Here is an 18230-nt window from a genome sequence, read left to right on the forward strand (position 1 = left end):
CCTCTCCCTTAATTGCTAACAGTAAACATTTGTCAAATAGGTTCCCCTGCACCCAGAGTTAAGGATGTGGTCTTCAGCTGTGGGGCTGTTTTGTGTGTGAACATCAACTGTTCTTTGAAAGGATGGGACCCCCTGATCTTGGCTGAAGCCCCTTGGGCTAGCCCATTAGGTGGGCCTCCTTTGAACTGTTTGGGCTTTGGTTTCCAGGTCTGTCTTTGAGGTGCTCTTGGTTGTATTGAATTGCTTTCTGTGCTGGCCCCTGCCTGGCTGTGGAGAACTAGGTGTTCTGCCCTGAACAACCCTGCCGTGCTGAGCTGCTTGGCTTCCTTTCCAGGACCCTTACCAGGGCACCATCGTGCTGGCCACTGTTAAAGGCGACGTGCACGACATAGGCAAGAACATAGTTGGAGTAGTCCTTGGCTGCAATAATTTCCGGTAAGTTAGGACCTCACCTATTTCAACCCCTTTTCCATTTAAAAATGAGAGCTTTTTCACAGAATAATTCTTTCATGGGTGGGAAGAGTAGGGCATGGCAGTGGATGTTAGAGGTTATTTTTTATTTCTTTTTGCTTACTGTGTTTTTGAATTTTCTACGTGAACACAGCATTTCAAATGAAATAAGTTAGTAATTATCCATGTTCAAAAAGGACATAAGGAATAGTAAAAGCTATTCAAGTGGGGTGGAAACTGCCCAGAGGATTCCTGGGGTTGGATGTTGGGACAGAGGCGCTAATGGCCAGAATATCAGGCTCCTTCCCATGGCCAGTGGTGTTCATCATATCCTCTTTTTCCTTTCACTAAACTCAGATTTTAGAACCGGGATCTTATGAGACCTTGGCTAAATGGAGTTTTACAGGAAGGCCTTCTCTGTACAAGTCTCAGTTGGCTTTGCTTAGAGCCAGGACCTTGTGTTCTTGGTGATGATTAAGCTAGATTTTGGAATGTTGTATACAAGTAAAACCCCTTTCTGATATATCTCATTATAATTAATAAATAATTCATAACAAAGTCATTTCCATGTGAGACTGATGACCTGTAGTAAGTATATGGTTTGCTTAGATTTGAACATATTCTTTGTAACGAAAAGCCTGATGGAAATAATGCTTTCCCATATCCATGTCCAGCCAACAGTCCTTTTGAGTCATAGACTTCTTTCCAATGTGCTATTTTCTCTAGATAGAGAAGAAAATTGACTGGAGCTATCCCTGTACTCCTCAGTTCTCTTCTTTGCTGTCAAATAACAATTACCTGCTAAGCTCTCTCCCTGCTGTCAACATTTGTATCCGTCTCTGCCTTCAAGGCTAATTAAATGCAGCTAAGAACCTTTCAGGAAGGCTGGAGACAGAGGAGCAGTGTCAGGAAGGCATTTTTTTTCCCTCTGACTGTCTTCACAAGCACTTCTATTTACCTGCTCACTTACTGTCTAAAGACTTAGTGTTCTCTCCTAGTCCTGGAAACGAGGAATACTGTTTCTATCCATATACTTATTATTTTTTAAAGAGATAAATTTATTGAAGATAGATAGTTGTAATGAGATTTTACCTATATAATAAATATTTGGATAAGGTGTTTGCTTCCTAAAGTCTCCAAAGCATTTCTGCTATTGGCTTACCTTTGCAAACCTGAGGTTGTTGGTTCCTGTTTGCATTCATCACAATCAGTTAAAATTCACTTCAGTTAATGTTTATAGATCATCTTCTACATACCAGGCATTATACTAGAGAAACCAAAATGATTTAGTTGACTTTTCTCCTTGAAAAAGTTTACTGTTTCTCAGGCTAAATAGCCAGGTACATGTTCAGCCTTAATAATGGGACAAGAACCATTGAAGAAAGTGACTTGTAGGTAAACTTCCTAAAAGTGATTCTTGAGATATAGTTGTCATGTGCTTTATCATTATTTATTTTGATCAGTGGATTCTTAGCTGAGAGTATTATACTGGCAATGTTTATTTCTGCAGTAAAGACGTTTTAAGAAGCCAGGGAACATTGTGGCATTTCTCCAGGGTGCTACTGGAACTGAATGTCAGCAGTTGTGAAGACTGCGTATTAAGCCTAAGGCTTTCCTGCAACAAACCCAGTTGCTATATGTTGGGCACTGAGGGTTTGCGTATCTTTGCTAATAAGTCTAACTGGAGAAACACCTTCTGATGAAATGTTACTTTCATTTTACAAAAACAAGCGAATGTGCAAACTTCATGTCAAACACCCCTTTGGCTTGTGTGTGATAACACATAGACTCTTCCATTGGTGAGTGTAATTTTATGGTGTTAGCTAGTAGACAAGTGTCCCTGGAGATTGTCTTATGGAATAATGTGTACTTTTACTGTCAGTACCAGGCTAGTATGCTTGAAGGAATTACCCAGCCTAGTGAGTGAGTCTAGCAACCTATCCTGTATCTAATCCTTCTCTTTCCTGGCTTTTTATCATTGTTGCAGTGAATCTCACAAAATAATAACAATGTTTTTTCTTTGTGGGGATAAAAGAAATAGAGAGGGCTAAAACTGACAGTTCTGTTTAGAGAGAAAATGTATTTTTTAAATGGGGAAGATATGATGCAATAGAATTGCAAATTTGAGGATTTGAATAGAACTAAGGATGTATTCACCAAGAATCTACTATTACCTACCATTTGTTTACCACTTCCTGATTTATACAGTTCTTTTATATCACTGATTTTTTTTTTTCTTTGTCACCTTTTTGTTGTTGTTGTTTTGGTTCCTTTCCTTTCTTTTCTTTTATCCTTCCTTTCTTTTCATGGTTTTGATCCTACTACCCTGCCTGTTATTGTATTTCTCCTTTTATAGATGAGAAAACTTAGAGAACTTGAGAGATTTCATCATAGTTACATGGCTAGCAAGTGTCAAGCCACATTCAGGGCTTTTGGTTCCAAAAGCTGGGACTTCGTAATATGTCACCTTACTTTACAATATTTTTTTTGACTTGAGTTGTAAACAAGTATAATGTCTAATATTAACACAGTCATACCTTGTTTTATTGTACCTCACTTTACTGAGCTTTGCAGATACAATGTTTTGTAAAAATTTGAGTTTTATGGCAATCCTGCATAGAACATGTGTCTTGATGGCATTTTTCCAATAGCATGTGCTCATTTCACGTCTCTGTGTCACATTTTCCTAATTCTCACAATATTTCAAACCTTATTATTATATCTGTTATGATGATCTGTGATCAGTGATCAGTGTTACTATTTTAATTGTTTTGGGGTACCATGAACCACACCCATAGAAGATGGCAAACTTAATCCATAAATATATATGTTTTGACTGCTTCACTAACCAGCCATTCCCCATCTCTGTCCCTTTCCTCGGGCCTCCATAGTCCCTGAGACACAACAATATTGAAATTAGGCCAGTTAATAACTCTGTAATGGCCTTGAAGTCCTCTAAGTGTTTAAGTGAAAAGAAGAGTCACACCTCGACTTTAAGTCAAAAGTTAGACATGATTAAGTTTAGTGAGGAAGGCATGTCAAAAACTGAAATAGGCTGAAAACTAGGCCTCTTGCACCAAATAGCACAGTTAATGCAAAAGAAAAGTTCTTAAAGGAAATCTAAAATGCTTCTCCAGTGGATACACAAATGATAGTAAAGCAAAACAGCCCCACTGCTGTTATGAGGAAAGTTTGAGTGGTCTGGATAGAAGATTAAACCAGCCACAATATTCCCTTAAGCCAGAGTCTCACCCAGAGCAGTCTGGCGTTGCTGGAGCAATAACAAATTGAAGAGAGCTCCAACCCTCTTCAATTTTGTGAAGGCTGAGAGAGGTGAAGAAGCTGCAGAAGAAAAGTTTGAAGCTAACAGAGGTTGGTTCATGAGGTTTAAGGAAAGAAGCTGTCTCCTAACATAATGGTACGAGGTGAAGTGCAAGTGCTGATGGAGAAGCTGCAGCAAGTTTTCCAGTTCTAGCTGACATCACTGAGGAAGGTGGCTATGCTAACCAATAGGTTTTCAATGTAGATGAAATAGCCTTCTGTTGAAAGTAGATGCCATCTAGGACTTTTCATAGCTAGAGGGGAGAAGTGAATGCCTGGCTTCAAAACTTCAAAGGACAGGCTGACTCTCTTGTGGAGGGGCTAACACAGCTGATGACTATCAGTTGAAGCCAATGCTCATTTGCCATTCTGAAAATTCTTCTACCTGCCTAAATTAAGTATATTAATCATAATAATATAATACTTAATATATTAAGTAGGTCTTCTACCGTTAAGACCTACTGCTCAGTAAAAAAGATTCCTTTCAAAATATTACTCCTCATTGACAGTGCACCTGGTCACAAGAATTCTGATAGAGATATACAAGGAGATGAATATTGTTTTCATGCCTGCTAACACAACATTCATTCTGCAGCCTGTGGATCAGGGAGGAATTTTTACTTTCAAGTCTTATATTTTGTAAGGCTGTAGCTGCCATAGATAGTGATGGATCTGGGCAGAGTAAATCAAAAAACCTTGTATAAAGGATTCACCATTCTAGATGCCATTAAGAACATTTGTAATTCATGGGAGGAGGTCAAAATATCAACATTAACAGGAGCTTGGAAGAAGTTGATTCCAACTCTCATAGATGACTTTGAGGGATTCAAGACTTCAGTGGAGGAAGTGACTGCAGATGTGGTAGAAATAGCAAGAGTAAACCAGAATTAAAAGTGGAGGCTGAAGATGGGAATGAATTGCTACAATCTCGTAATATGACTTCAACAGATGAGGAATTGCTTCTTATGGCTGAGCAAGGCTGAGCAAAGAAAGTAATTTCTTGAGATGGCTATGAACAGTGTTGAAATAACAACAGAGGATTTAGGATAAATAGCACGTAAACTTAGATGATAAAGCAGGAGCAAGGTTTGAGATGATTGGCCTACAATTTTGAAGGAAGTTCTGTGAGTAAAATGCTATCAAACAGCATCACATGCTGCAGAGAAATCTTTTGTGAAAGTTAGGTTCAATTGGTGTGGGAAACTTCACTGTCGTCTTATTTTGAGAAATTGCCACAGCCACCCCAAACTTCTGCAGCCACCACTCTAATCAGTCAGAAGCCGTGAACATCAAGTCAAGACCCTCTACCAGCAAAAAGGTTACAACTCACTGAAGACCCAGATGATTATTAGCATTTTGTTTTTAGCAATAAGTGTTTTTAAATTAAGGTATGTATACACTGTTCTTTTAGACATAATACTATTGCACACATAATACAGTATAGTGTAAACATAACTTTTATATGCATTGAGAAACCAAAAAATTCACATGACTCACTTTATTGAGATTATTGTAATGGTCTAGAGTTGAACCTACAGCATCTCTGAATTATGTCTGTATTCTAAATTCCCCTCAAGAAATAATGTAGAATATTTGGAAATATTTTTGATTAATTCCATTGAGGTTAATTTTACATATACTCTGTAATAATAACTAGGAAAAGAAAAAAGAGGACATTTTCCATTACAGATAATGCACAGTGTTTAATTATGTAAGAAAAATATGCTATTTCAAGATACATTTTAAAGTTATACATCATACATCTAATATTTTTAAACATGGGTCTGATAACCAGTGGTTCTTAATATAACTGTCTAGTATAAGTAAAAGAGCAGCATATGGCTGAGCATGAAAATAATTCCCAACTGTATAATGTTGGAATGTTCAGCTGAGTGAGGAACATGACTGTACCTAAGTCAAGGATATAGTAATGCAGTCTCTCTGAGCACTTCACATGCTGATAATTATTTAGAGGCTTTGGATCCATTTTTTGAAGGGGAGATCAACAATTTGTTTTGTTTATTTTTTTAAAAAGTAATAGAAATGTCAACAGACCCCACTGGCACTGCTTAAGTACAAGTTGGAAACCATGGCTGGACTGTAGACTGGATGGAAACACATGCCATCTTGAGGTGGCATGTGTGAATTGCAGGAGCAGCAGATAGGCTGCCACCTTAGTTAACTTGGAAATAAAGGGTAAAATGACAGCAAGTATCAGGTACCTTAAAAGGATGCAGATGCAGTTTTATTTTCCTTTTTAAATTTCTTCTGGAGACGAAAAGGACTTTTTGTCTTATATTACAGTATTTATTTTCGAAATTCTATGTATTCTTAAATAGTATGAGATGCCTTTGCTAAAACATTCAGTGCAACTTTTTTTTTTTTTCCTGGATTAGTATCCAAATTAAATGCTTGCTCTCATAGCTCTATTCTAAGCACTGAAAAAAAAAGTTTTTTTGTAGAGACAAAGCCTCGCTAATGTTGTCCAGGCTGGACTCAAACCCCTGGCCTCAAGTGATCCTCCTTCCGTGCCCTCTTAAAGTACTGGGATTACAGGCATGAGCCTCCATACCCAACCTCTGTTCTGAGCACTTTAAAACAAATACTGTAAAATCAGCATCTTCCGTAGCATTCATTTTTATTCTCTTTAGCCTCCCATGTGGCGAAATACAGGAATGTGTATAGGGAGAGGCTTACAGACATAGAGTATGGCTCAAAATGACAAAGGGAAACTGAGGGAGAGTCAAGGAAGATGGGGTTATGTGTAGGGGTAAAACAGGAGGTTGTGGCAGAGGTGAGAGGGAATGGAGAGGGATGGTGGGAAGAATGGTAGCAGGCACAGAGGGCAGGCTGGATCTGACCTGTGCCCTCTTCTCCGGCTTCACATACCCTGGGATTCCTAGCTAGTTCAGGACTCTGGGCCCTCATAGTGCAGGTCTCTGCCTAGACTTCCCTGTTTCCTTCAGCTAATACCCACTTAATTTTTCAAAATCCATTTCAGACTTCCCCCTAGGATGCTTCTGGTTGTCACCCATTTTGGGCCTTCCATACATAGTACACTGTAAATGCTTTCATTGTAGTACTTGCCACACCATATTCTAATTCAGAGCTTGCCAACAATTTCTCAACTCAGATGTGCCAGGAAACCCATTCTCTTTCCTGCTCGAGAGTGGAACTGGGGCCTCTGTCCTAGACGGGTTGACCAGGGCTGTGAGCAACTTCCTTTGTGCATCTCAGTACCATAAGTGTCATTTTCTATGTGTGGAAATAGTGGGAATTGCCCCTCTAATTGATAGTACGTTCGACTATTTCCCCAGCAAGACGACTTCGAAGGCAGGCTAATAAGCTGGAAATTGAACTTGTCGCCCAGGCCCCTGACTCAGTGTTCTCAGTCGTTTGTTTACCTCACTGATCAGTGGTTATGATTCTCTCCTGCTGATCTCTCCTTCTGGGAGTGGTCTTTAAACACAGAAATGTTCTGGGGCTCAGCCCTTGGACCGTTTCTCTGTCTTCACTGTCTAGGTTTGTGTTTCTCAAACTGTAATGTACCTTCTTGTCACCTGGGGATTTTGTTAAAAGTCAGATTCTGATTAGGGTAGGTCTGGACTGGAGGTTCTGCATTTCCAACAAACTCTCAGATAGGGCTGGTGCTGCTGGTACAGGAGCACACCTGGAGTAACAAGGCCAGGGGTGGGCTGAAGTTGTCTCATTCGTTTTGTGACTTCAGTATCATCTGATGTACTGACAAGTCCCAAATTGTATCTCCACTGTGGATCTCTCCCCCAGACTTTAGACTTACATATCCTGTGGACTCCCTGACAGCTCCATTTGGATATCTAAAGAAATCTCAAATTTAATATTTTGAAAACTGAACTAATTGCCACCATTTTGTGAACACCTCCCCAACTCTCCACTATTTCAAGAAATAGCAACTTCATTTTTCTTGCTGCTCGAACCGAAACTCTTGTGTCATCCTCTCGTCGGATAACCCACATGTAACCCATCAGTTCTCCTCTCACAGTATTTCCAGGATCTGACCACTTCTCTCCACCTATACTGCTTCTTGTCTGGATTTTTGCCGCAGCCTAACCAGTCTCTGCTTCTCTACCCTGGACTTGTTTCAGTCCAAAGTAAATCTGTTAAATCTAAGTCAGATTTCTTACTCCACTGTTCAAACCCTCCAGTGATTTCTCTCCTCACTCAGTAAAACTCAGAGCCCTTGTAGTGGTCTGCCAGGCCCTTGTGTAGTGGGTATAATCTGGAAGCTTCCCGAACCCCACCCCTGGCCAGTTAAATCACACTCTCTGGAAAATGGAGTCCAAGCTTCAGGTTGTTTGATTTTGAGAAGGCTCCCCTGGTGATTCTGATGCAAAGTCTACACAGGCTCTGGCCTTTTCCTCCTCCTCTGAACTTATCACCCACGACTCTATCCTTCTCCATTTCTGTCCCAGCCACAACAATCTCCTTACTCTTCCTTAAACATGGCAAGCATCCACATAAGACGTTCCTGAGAGAAACACTGCTGAAACAAGAAAAAGCAGTGACAGCAAGATGATTCTTGCCATCATACTGATGAGTTTTAGTTGAATTTTAAAACATATACAATGTTAAAAAAAAATCAGCTTTGAAATGATGCCTTTTTGTCTTGATTTAAAAGCAGTATGCTGTTTTTCCTAGTTTTATATGTGACAGTCTATGCTTAGTCATTGTTTAACAAAAGATCCAGGTACTAGACTTTCTTCAATATGTTTAAAAAAAAAAAAAAAAAGCGTGTGGTACCATCTCACTCCTGCTATAACCTGCAGTGGTTATACATCATTAACACCTCCAGCGTGCATTTGCTACCGGGTTAGTGCCAACAAAGCTGAATATATTTACCATTGATTTGAAGTTGTCTTACTTTTTACTGAAGATTCCATATGTCATAGTTTTTTGTTTTTTTTTTTTAACTCTTTTTAAAAAAGTAATATGAGTACAAGCTAAAAATCCAGTGGTATGAAAGGGCATATAGTGAGAAGCCAGTCCCCTTCCTGCCCCAGCGTTCAGCACCCATTGTTACCAGCCAGTGTGTCATGTTGTAGTCTTAAGCATTCTTTTTTGTTCTTGTTATTTAAACGTTTTTGCCTATTTAATTTTAAGAATTGTTGATGTAATAAAATAAGTAAAAATGCATGCCATAAGTTTTTCAACATCTTTTAACAAATAGAAGAAGATTATCAAAATGACATTAAGGTACTCTGTAAATCTAAAATAGAAGTAATTCCTAGAACATTTTCCAGGGCAGACACTCCTGTTTCCTCTGAGTTCCAGGAAGCTCTCTCCTCCATGAATTGAAATTTGTCTGGCACTGTTCTGTTCTCTGAGAGTGTGCTCCAGGCTTCCTCTGCCCCAGTGCCTGTTCTCCTGTGTGCCCATCTAGAGTCTGCCTTTCCTTTCAGTCTTGCCCTCTTGCCCTCGGTGACCTGCACCCTGAATCATTCTCCCTCTTTTTCTTGCCTTAACTAATCAAGAGTTCCTTGACAGCTCTTCATGTGCAGGACCTGACCTCTTTTTCATGATCTTCCCCATTGGCTTCCACGTTCAACAGGTATTTATTGAGGAACTTCCCTAGCCCTTTTTATTGGCCTAAATGGATAAGATAATGGATTTTGGAGTGAGATACTAATTCAGATCCCAACTCTGCCTCTAATTAGTTGTGTGACTAGACAGATTGCTTAATTTCTCTGGGCCCCTTCTCATTAAAATGAGACCCATAGTAGTGCTTTCATTATAGAGTTATTATGAGGGTTAAATGAGATCATTTATGCAGGCCGGGCACTGTGGCTCAAGCCTATATTCCTAGCGCTTTGGGATGCCGAGGTCGGAGGATCACTTGAGCCCAGGAGTTTGAGACCAGTCTGGGCAACATAGGGAAACCCTATCTACAAAAACTTTAAAAATTAACTGGGTTTAGTGGGGCATGTCTGTGGTCCCAGCTACTCTGGAGGCTGAGGCAGGAGGTCGAGGCTGCAGTGAGCCATAATCATGCCACTGCACTCCAGCCTGGGTGACAGAATGAGACCCTGTCCCAAAAACAACAGCAAAAGAGATTGCTTATGCAAAAAGCTGAGCACAGTGTCTTTCAACAGATGAATGGATAAGCAAAACGTGTTATCTCCATACAGTGGAATATTTTTTGGCCTTAAAAAAGACTGAACTTCTGACATGCCTCAAAACATGGTTGGACTTTGCAGGCACTGTGCTAAGTGAAGTTTAGCCAAACACAAAAGGATGAATACTGTATTATTCTACTTATGCGAAATATCTAGATAAGGTAAATTCATAGAGAGAGAAAGTAGAGTAGAGGTTACCAGGGGATGGAGTGGAGAGGGTGGGAGAGAACAAGGGGTAGTTATTGCTAAATGGTTACAATGTTTCTGCTCTGGGTGATAAAGTAAGTTTGGACGTAAATAGTGGTGATGGTTGCTCAACATTGTAACTGAAATTCATGCTACTGGATTGTACATTGAAAAATGGTTAAAATGGAAAAGTGTATATTATGTGTATTTCACCACAATTAAAAAAAAATACCAGAAACCATTGAATTGCACACTTGAAATGGGTGAATTGTATGGTATGTGAATGATGAGTCAGTAAAGCTGCTTAAAAGCAAGCTTAGCATAGTGCCTGGTGTATATGTAGTAAGTACTGAATAAATGGTAGTTGTGGTGGTAATCCTCAGTATTTAGCGAGCATTTCAACTTGATTCTTGTTTACATTAGAGCAATATTTAATGGTTGAAATAAAAATGTTCATTTCAGTTTTGTCTCTAATGGGCTTTCATTAATTTTCTCATGTCTCATTTCTGTGCCTCAGAGTTATTGATTTAGGAGTCATGACTCCATGTGATAAGATACTGAAAGCTGCTCTTGACCACAAAGCAGGTACTGTGCAACTGTACTTTGGGCATTTCTCTAAATGTCATATCCCCAGGTGTCTGTCATTTCCCTAGTTGTCTGTCAGTGAATAGTGATGCCCCATGAGGGTTCTGTGGGACATAGAGTCAAGTGCCAGCTCCTGCACCAGATTGCTTTCATTGCCATTTCTAATGGGGTTGAGAGAGGAGAGTGAGTAACTATGGAACCGAGTGCTGGAGATGGGGAATGGGGACAGACTTCTTAGAACAGTTGTATTAGGTTTTTTTTCTGTGTGTAGTCATTTTTATATTTCTTCTCACACTGTGATATATTCAAGTCTGGGAAATCATGAGCTAAATATACCTTCTATTGCATGGCTTCCTAAAACTATGGCAAGTAATTATTGCAACCTTAAGTTATAAATCTTATCTACTACCAAAAGCAAACAATAAATTGAAATTCCCCAGTCGGGAAAGATGTCTTAGAATTAGAAACTAGGGACGGGCGCGGTGGCTCACACCTGTTATCCCGGCATTTTGGGAGGCTGAGGCAGATGGATCACTTGAGGTCAAAAGTTTGAGACCAGCCTGGCCAACATGGTGAAACCCTGTCTCTACTAAAAATACAAAAATTAGCCAAGCTTGGTGGTGGGCACCTGTAATCCCAGCTACTCAGGAGGCTGAGGCAGGAGAATCGCTTGAACCCAGGAGGCAAAGGTTGCAGTGAGCTGAGATCGCGCCACTACACTCCAACCTGGGCAACAGAATGAGACTCCCTCTCAAAAAAAAAAAAAGAATTAGGAATTGGGAATTCATGTTAGGTCTTTTGGTCTTCATTACAAAGTTTTTAAAATGGATCTTCATCCTTTTCCTTTTTCTTTCATCCTCTTCACTGTCCTTTTTGTCCTTTTTTTTTTAAAAAAAAAAATAGATATAATTGGCCTCTCAGGACTCATCACTCCTTCCCTGGATGAAATGATTTTTGTTGCCAAGGAAATGGAGAGATTAGCTATAAAGATTCCATTGTTGATTGGAGGAGCAACCACTTCAAAGTAAGTTATACTAATGAGCTTTGTCCTCACTTCAAATTTTCTTATATGCCAGTGTTTAAAACAGTGGTAAACCTGTGTTGTTTTGGATTTTCCCTTATGTTTAGTACATTGACTTTTTGTTATATAAACACAAAAATTTTCTGGTGTTCACTTGGGTGAGAGCCAGAATACTTTCAGAGCATGCTATAGAAAACTTTTTGGTGATTCCTATTCTTTGCTTTTTCTTGGATTTCTTTGGCTTGCAATAATCTTTTTCTTAACACTCTCACTTCCGATTCAGTTCCTGAGAATTATAATGAACTCTTCTCGTGAAATTACACCGAGAGGAGAAGCTGTGTCTTTTGGCACAAAATCATTACTTGAACTTTTGCCCACTCTGTCTTGAAGCAGGTGTCTGATTGAATGATTACAGGTTCCTCTGAAGGAACTCTAACCTTGTAGTAGTTTGGAGACAGAAAGCCCATCTAGCAAGAAGGAACTAAATGGTCACTTTGGGGAGTTCCTGAAAGGGGAGCTTTGTGGGAACCTTTGGGTTAACAACATAAAGAGGTATAAAATGTAAAGATGAGAAAGTTCAAATTTGTTCACATGATAATTATTCAGTTTACCAGATTTTTCCCGGGATCATGATCATAGTGATATGTGGTAAGTGCTACGTTAACTGTGGGTACTAGACTTTTTATGCCACGTACAGTTCACTTTCTCAGGGAGCGTTATCATACTGGAGCATTGAACACAATGGTCCCATAGCATCTAGTTTGTTTTTATGATGCAGAAATACAATAAAGGTCTGGTTATAGGTATACAATAAAGGTCTGGTTATAGGTATGCCACAATAAAGGTCTGGTTATAGGTATGCAAAAGAAAAGTGTTCCTTTTGCACTAGAAACAACTGTACTTTTAGCCAATTTGTATAGGGTTGTTCAGAGGAACAGAATCAATAGGATATGTTTATATAGAGAGAGAAAGAGATTTATTTTAAATAATTAACTACTGTGATTGTGGAGGCTGGCAAGTCTGAAATCTGCAGGCTGGAGACACAGGTAAGTTGATTTTTTGAGTGTAAAGACAGTCTAGAGGTGGAATTTCTTCTTCCTTGTAGGGCTGGGGAGTGAATAAGGGACTCCTTGTCTTGTCTCTTAAAGGTCTTCAGCTGACTGGATGAGGCCCACCTACATAGTGGAGGATAATGTGCTTTACTCTAAGTCTACTGATAAATGTTAATCACATCTAAAAAAAATACTGTCACAGTAACATTTAGGTTGTGGTTAACCAAAAAGTATATATCATGGCCTAGCCAAGTTTATACATGAAATTAACCATCATACCATTTAAAATTTGAATGAGTCATCTTCGTAAGTAGAAACAGTATTATGTGTCTTTTACCCATTAGCTGTTCGTCATACTTGAAGGATTCCATGGTTTGACTATCGTTGCTTAACATTAGAAAACAGGGTTTGTTTTTCCACAAAGGACTTATGTACCAGGAAATGTGGCAGACTTGGTCTCAAGGGATATGGCCACCCATTAATAATGAGTTTTGATGAGCATGGGCTTGGGTAATTGATGGCAGGCTTAGTGAAGAGAATGGTAAGAGGACCTATGGACTGTTGTCAAAATGAAAGACTTTAATGTCAACTGTGAAGTAGAATAAGTAAGTATTTAAAGGAACATAATTAAAATACATTACATGTTATGTAAATATGATGCTGGCTTCAAAAAAAAAATCTTTTTATATGGTGGGACACGACACTCAGAAATTTGCTTCTTGTGCAAATTGGAACTTTACCAAATAGTCCATTCTATCGTTTACCATGTAAAAGCTACCAGATTAAAGAAAAAGAAAACATTGAGAAGCAACGCGACTAGCCTCTCAAGATACATTATTGGCAAAATTAGCTTGTTAATGATTTCTTCGCAGTTATGACCTGATATATCAAATTAGAATTAACGAGATAGGAAATCACCAACATCTCTTCAGTTACTGCAAAATATCTATTCTCATTGTCTGGGAAACTGTAAATGTGTTTGGCCTGAAGGTAGAAAGCTGGGTCCACCGACCACCTAAGATTTCTTTCAACTCTCCAGTGCTTTGTTTCTCTATGAGCCCTGCCTCTTCTGGTTCTCTTCTCTTCCATGCCCGTTGCAGTTTCTGGGAAATTACTTGGAAAATAAGAGCTAGTAGGTAGCACCGCTTCCCGGGAACCATTCCCTTCTACACTGTGCTGCTGGAACAGCCTTTGGAAAACAGATTCCCACGCAACCTCCAAGCACTTCACTGTAGAATTTCCCAGTTCTGACTCCATTCTAATTAGTGACAGTGGATGAGGTCTGCGATCTGAAGTCTTACTTTATCAAGCTCTCTTATTTAAGTAAGTGCTTTTACAGAAGTTTAGCAGTTATACAGAAAATTACACAAATGATATAGATGTACAACTTGACAAGTTTTTACAAAAGAGAACCCACCCATGTAACCACCTCCAGATCAAGAAATAGAACACTAATGGCAGCCTAGGAACCCCACCAGCTCCTCCACCCAGTCATCCTTTCCAACAAAAGGAACCACTGTTCTTTCTTCTGTCACCATACGTTGGTTTGGTTTTGCCTGCATTTCAACTTTATATAAGTGGAGTCATATTGTATGTGCTCTCCTGTGTCCAGCTTCTTTTGCCCCACATCAGCCTTGTTACAATAGTTGTTTGGTTTTTTGTTGTTTTTTTTCAATGTAGTATTCCATTGTATAATGTGCTGTGACTTATTTACTCTTTCTACTGTTGGTGGACATTTGAGGTTTTCCACTTTGAGGCTATCACAAACAATGCTGCTATGAACACTTATGCTTATGAATTTTGGTGCACATGTATGTGTATTTCTGCCTAGAAGCAGAATTGCCAGATCATAGGATATGCCTATGATCATCTTCATTAGCTATTGCCACATAGTTTTCCAAATTGTAGCAATTTACACTCCCACAAGCAATTGTGAAAGTTCCAGTTATTCCACATCCTTTTCAATGTTATCCCTTGTCATGGGTGTAGTAATACCTTGCTATGGTTTTCGTTTGCATTTCTCTGCTGAGTAATGATGTTGAACACCTTTTCATTTATATGTTGACCATTTGGATATGATTTTTAAGTCTTTTTAAAAATTGGGTATTCTGCTTTATTCTTATTGGTTTGTACACATTCTTTAATTTATAGTGGTTAAAAGCCCTTTATCAGAAATACATATATTGCAAATAGAGTTTTTTCAATCTGGCTTGCCTTTTGCTATCTTAGTGCTGTCTTTGGATAACAAAAGTCTTAATTTTTATAAAGTCTGATTTATCAGTCTCTTCATATATGGTTAATGCCTTTTGCATCCAAATAAGTAAATCATCTCCTAGGAGAGCCACCTTTGCTAGAAAGCATTCAGGAGTTGAAATGTCTCAGAAGCGCATCTAAGAGCCCCTATTGTTTCCTACAAACCAGTGGAGGACTTAGCAGTAGCTCATTAGCTCAAAACATCGCTGAGGGAAGATAACCCTATGGCTTTTCCAGACATCAGTAGCAGGAGTAGAACTGGAACTGTACCCCCAAGACACTTGAAATGAAGGTTAAGGCTGTCTAGTGCAGGAGTGTCCAGTCTTTTGGTTTCCCTGGCCACATTGGAAGAAGAATTATTTCAGACCACACATAAAATACACTAACACTAACGACAGCTAATGAACTGGAAAAAAAAAAAAAAAAAAACTGTAAAAAATCTCGTAATGTTTTAAGTAAGTTTATGAATTTGTATTGGGCCGCATTCAAAGCTGTCCTGGGCTGCATGTTGGACAAGCTTAGTCTAGTGGATGAATCAATATTTGGAGAGATTGAGTTAAATAGATTTGGGGTCTTTGGTCCCTGAGCACACACTGGGCATGAAACAGGAGGGTCTCAGGAGGCCATGGAGTACATTAATCTGCCCCAGGGTCATGGTCTGGCCTCCCTACCACTCTGTACCCCAGCCTTCCCATTCCAAAAGATGGCTCTTGACTCACTGGCTTATGCCCAAATGCCCATCTTCCAGCTCAATTCTTATAGCCTAAGGCTTTGTAGTCCTTTGCTTCCTGTTTACAAGTGGACATGCTGTTAGGAAGATGGAACAGGTGAAGTGTTACTGGTTTTGTCTGTCTTATGAGTTTTTAGAGCCTTCCTTGAGAAGCCTGTTAAAAACACACTCATGCATATATTACACCTATAATAGTCTCTTGCTTTTTAAAAATTACCTCAATGATCCCCATTTACTAGACCATGTCAAACAATTCAGAGGAATGTAAAGTACAGTTGAATCTCTTCCCACCTTCAGCCTCACCTCTAACCCCCATAACCAGCGTGGACACTTCGATGTGTAATCTCCCTGTTTTTTTTCTAAATATATAGAAACTTAGATATAGGATTGGTTGGTTGTTTGGAAAAGCTTGAGGGTGGTGTTTCTTAAAAATACAATTGCATTAAATATAGTGTTCTGCTACTTTGTTTCTTTCTCATATAATAGCATATTCTAGATAATATTCCAAACATACGTTTTTGTTGAGGGGGAAGAATATGAAAGCACTTGAGGAAGAGTACTGCTACTTCTGGGGAGGAGGAGAGAGGAGAAAAGGCAGAAAGCACTGCCCATCTCGTGGGGACTGCTGCTGGCCGCCCTTCTAAAGGTGGGATGTGGCCAGAACACACTTCTTCTCCCTCTCCAGGGGTTCTGGATTAACCACTGTAAGGGACTGTGTACACGTTTTCAGTTTTCACTTTAATTCGTTATGTTCTATCGTGAAATAGCAGATGTGTAGCCTATCCTATTGTTATAAACATCCAGTCATCACGGGGCAGTTTGTTTTGCACTTCTGTTAATTAGGCAGTTTTGAGAATGAAAGGGCCTTTCTTCCTAATACCAACATTTTCAAGTTTGGTAATAGGGATGTGGGGCTGAACCAATCTTAAATATTAAAAGTAAAATATTGACCAGGCACAGTGGCTTACGCCTGTAATCCCAGCACTTTGGGAAGCCGAGGTGGGCGGATCACGAGGTCAGGAGATCGAGACCATCCTGGCTAACACAGTGAAACTCCATCTCTACTAAAAAAAAAAAAAAGAAAAAAAATTAGCTGGGCATGGTGGCAGGCACCTGTAGTCCCAGCTATTTGGGAGACTGAGGCAGGAGAATGGTGTGAACCCGGGAGGCGGAGCTTGCGGTGAGCCGAGATTGCACCACTGCACTCCAGCCTGGGTGACAGAGTGAGACTCCATCTCAAAAAAAAAAATAAATAAATAAATAAATAAAATAAAGTATTTTTCTTGCTTTTGCCTCTCTGTATTATTTTGTGTTGAATTTCGGGTTTGGGGTTCCATACTGCAAGTACAAGGTGGGATTGGGGCCGAGGAGTGTTGATGTCTCCCATGAATAGGGGAGCAGCTGCTAGACAGCCATGTCCTGTGTCCTCTGCCTGGTTCCCGGTTCCTTAGGGGCCCTGGCTGCTATTCCAGCTCATTTGGAGGAGGGAACTCAACCTGACCTTGATGACAGCAGTGTGATTTCCTGGGCCTGGTTACTTCCCTTAAGTCACGCGGGCTGCTAATGAGCACCAGTTCATGCACGGGCTCAGTCCCTTGTTAACGGAGCTGAGGACAAGGTCTTTCTCATTTTTGCCACAGACTTCTGCAGAGCCTGGGCTAGGTTTCCCATCTTCGGGTAGGGAAAAAGTCATTCATGTTTTACAAGGCAAATTTGAAGTTCAGTATTTGTAGGTAAGCACCTTGAAATGTTTCTCTGGAAAGCACTGTAGAAATACATTATCTCTAATGGCTCTGAACGAGAGTTGTATAGGAACTGTCAGTGCTGATGCATATATTTTCTTTCTGACCCTTCTTTTTAGAACCCACACAGCAGTTAAAATAGCTCCGAGATACAGTGCACCTGTAATCCATGTCCTGGACGCGTCCAAGAGTGTGGTGGTGGTAAGTGGGTGACCTTACATTTTATTCCAGATGTGTTGGAAAGAGTGCATTACAAGTAAGGGTATAACTTAAGATCTATTCATTTTTATTCAGTTCTACTAAATAAAGGTCAAAGAACAGCCTGAGGCTTATGGTGTGCCTCTGCAGTGACTGCCTTGCTGGAAGGAGGTCCAGGTGACCATGTCCTGTACTTTCAAAGACAATTACAGAACTGAGCAGCAGACAGGTAGATGGCCTGGCACCAAGACCTTTGACCTGGACACCAACCAAAGATTTCACCCACTCACAAGCATGAATAGATATTTGCTTGACTGTCTAAAAGGAATGTTGGATTTTTAAATGATCTTTTTCCAGATAGAAAAACAAACTTGAAAGTGTCCTAGTTGACCCTACCCAAAGACAGAAAAACATCTACTAGATATTTAAAACCCAGAACAGTGGTTTCTGCTTCTCTGTGAACATCATAAACAATTTGCCCACATCCTGCTTTTGTCTTTCAGTGAAGCCTGACATTCTATCTTGTTATAGGTTTCATTG

At 39.7% G+C, this 18230-nt stretch overlaps 1 protein-coding gene across 7 annotated transcripts in view; it reads left to right on the plus strand.

The window, feature by feature from the left end:
• MTR (5-methyltetrahydrofolate-homocysteine methyltransferase) overlaps nucleotides 1-18230 on the plus strand; it is a 110517-nt gene that overhangs the window by 67838 nt on the left and 24449 nt on the right. For all 7 annotated transcript variants that reach the window (XR_009210707.1, XR_009210706.1, XR_009210708.1 and 4 more), the window contains exons 22-25: nucleotides 335-435; nucleotides 10627-10694; nucleotides 11598-11718; nucleotides 17612-17693. Coding sequence is in view for 4 of the 7 variants with exons in the window: in XM_032136453.2 (XP_031992344.1) it covers nucleotides 335-435; nucleotides 10627-10694; nucleotides 11598-11718; nucleotides 17612-17693 (372 nt within the window). In the remaining 3 variants the exon portion in view is untranslated. The remainder of the gene's footprint in view (nucleotides 1-334; nucleotides 436-10626; nucleotides 10695-11597; nucleotides 11719-17611; nucleotides 17694-18230) is intronic.

The sequence above is a fragment of the Hylobates moloch genome, unplaced genomic scaffold (assembly GCF_009828535.3).
Source record: "Hylobates moloch isolate HMO894 unplaced genomic scaffold, HMol_V3 SCAFFOLD_18, whole genome shotgun sequence".
In the NCBI taxonomy this organism is placed as follows: domain Eukaryota; kingdom Metazoa; phylum Chordata; class Mammalia; order Primates; family Hylobatidae; genus Hylobates; species Hylobates moloch.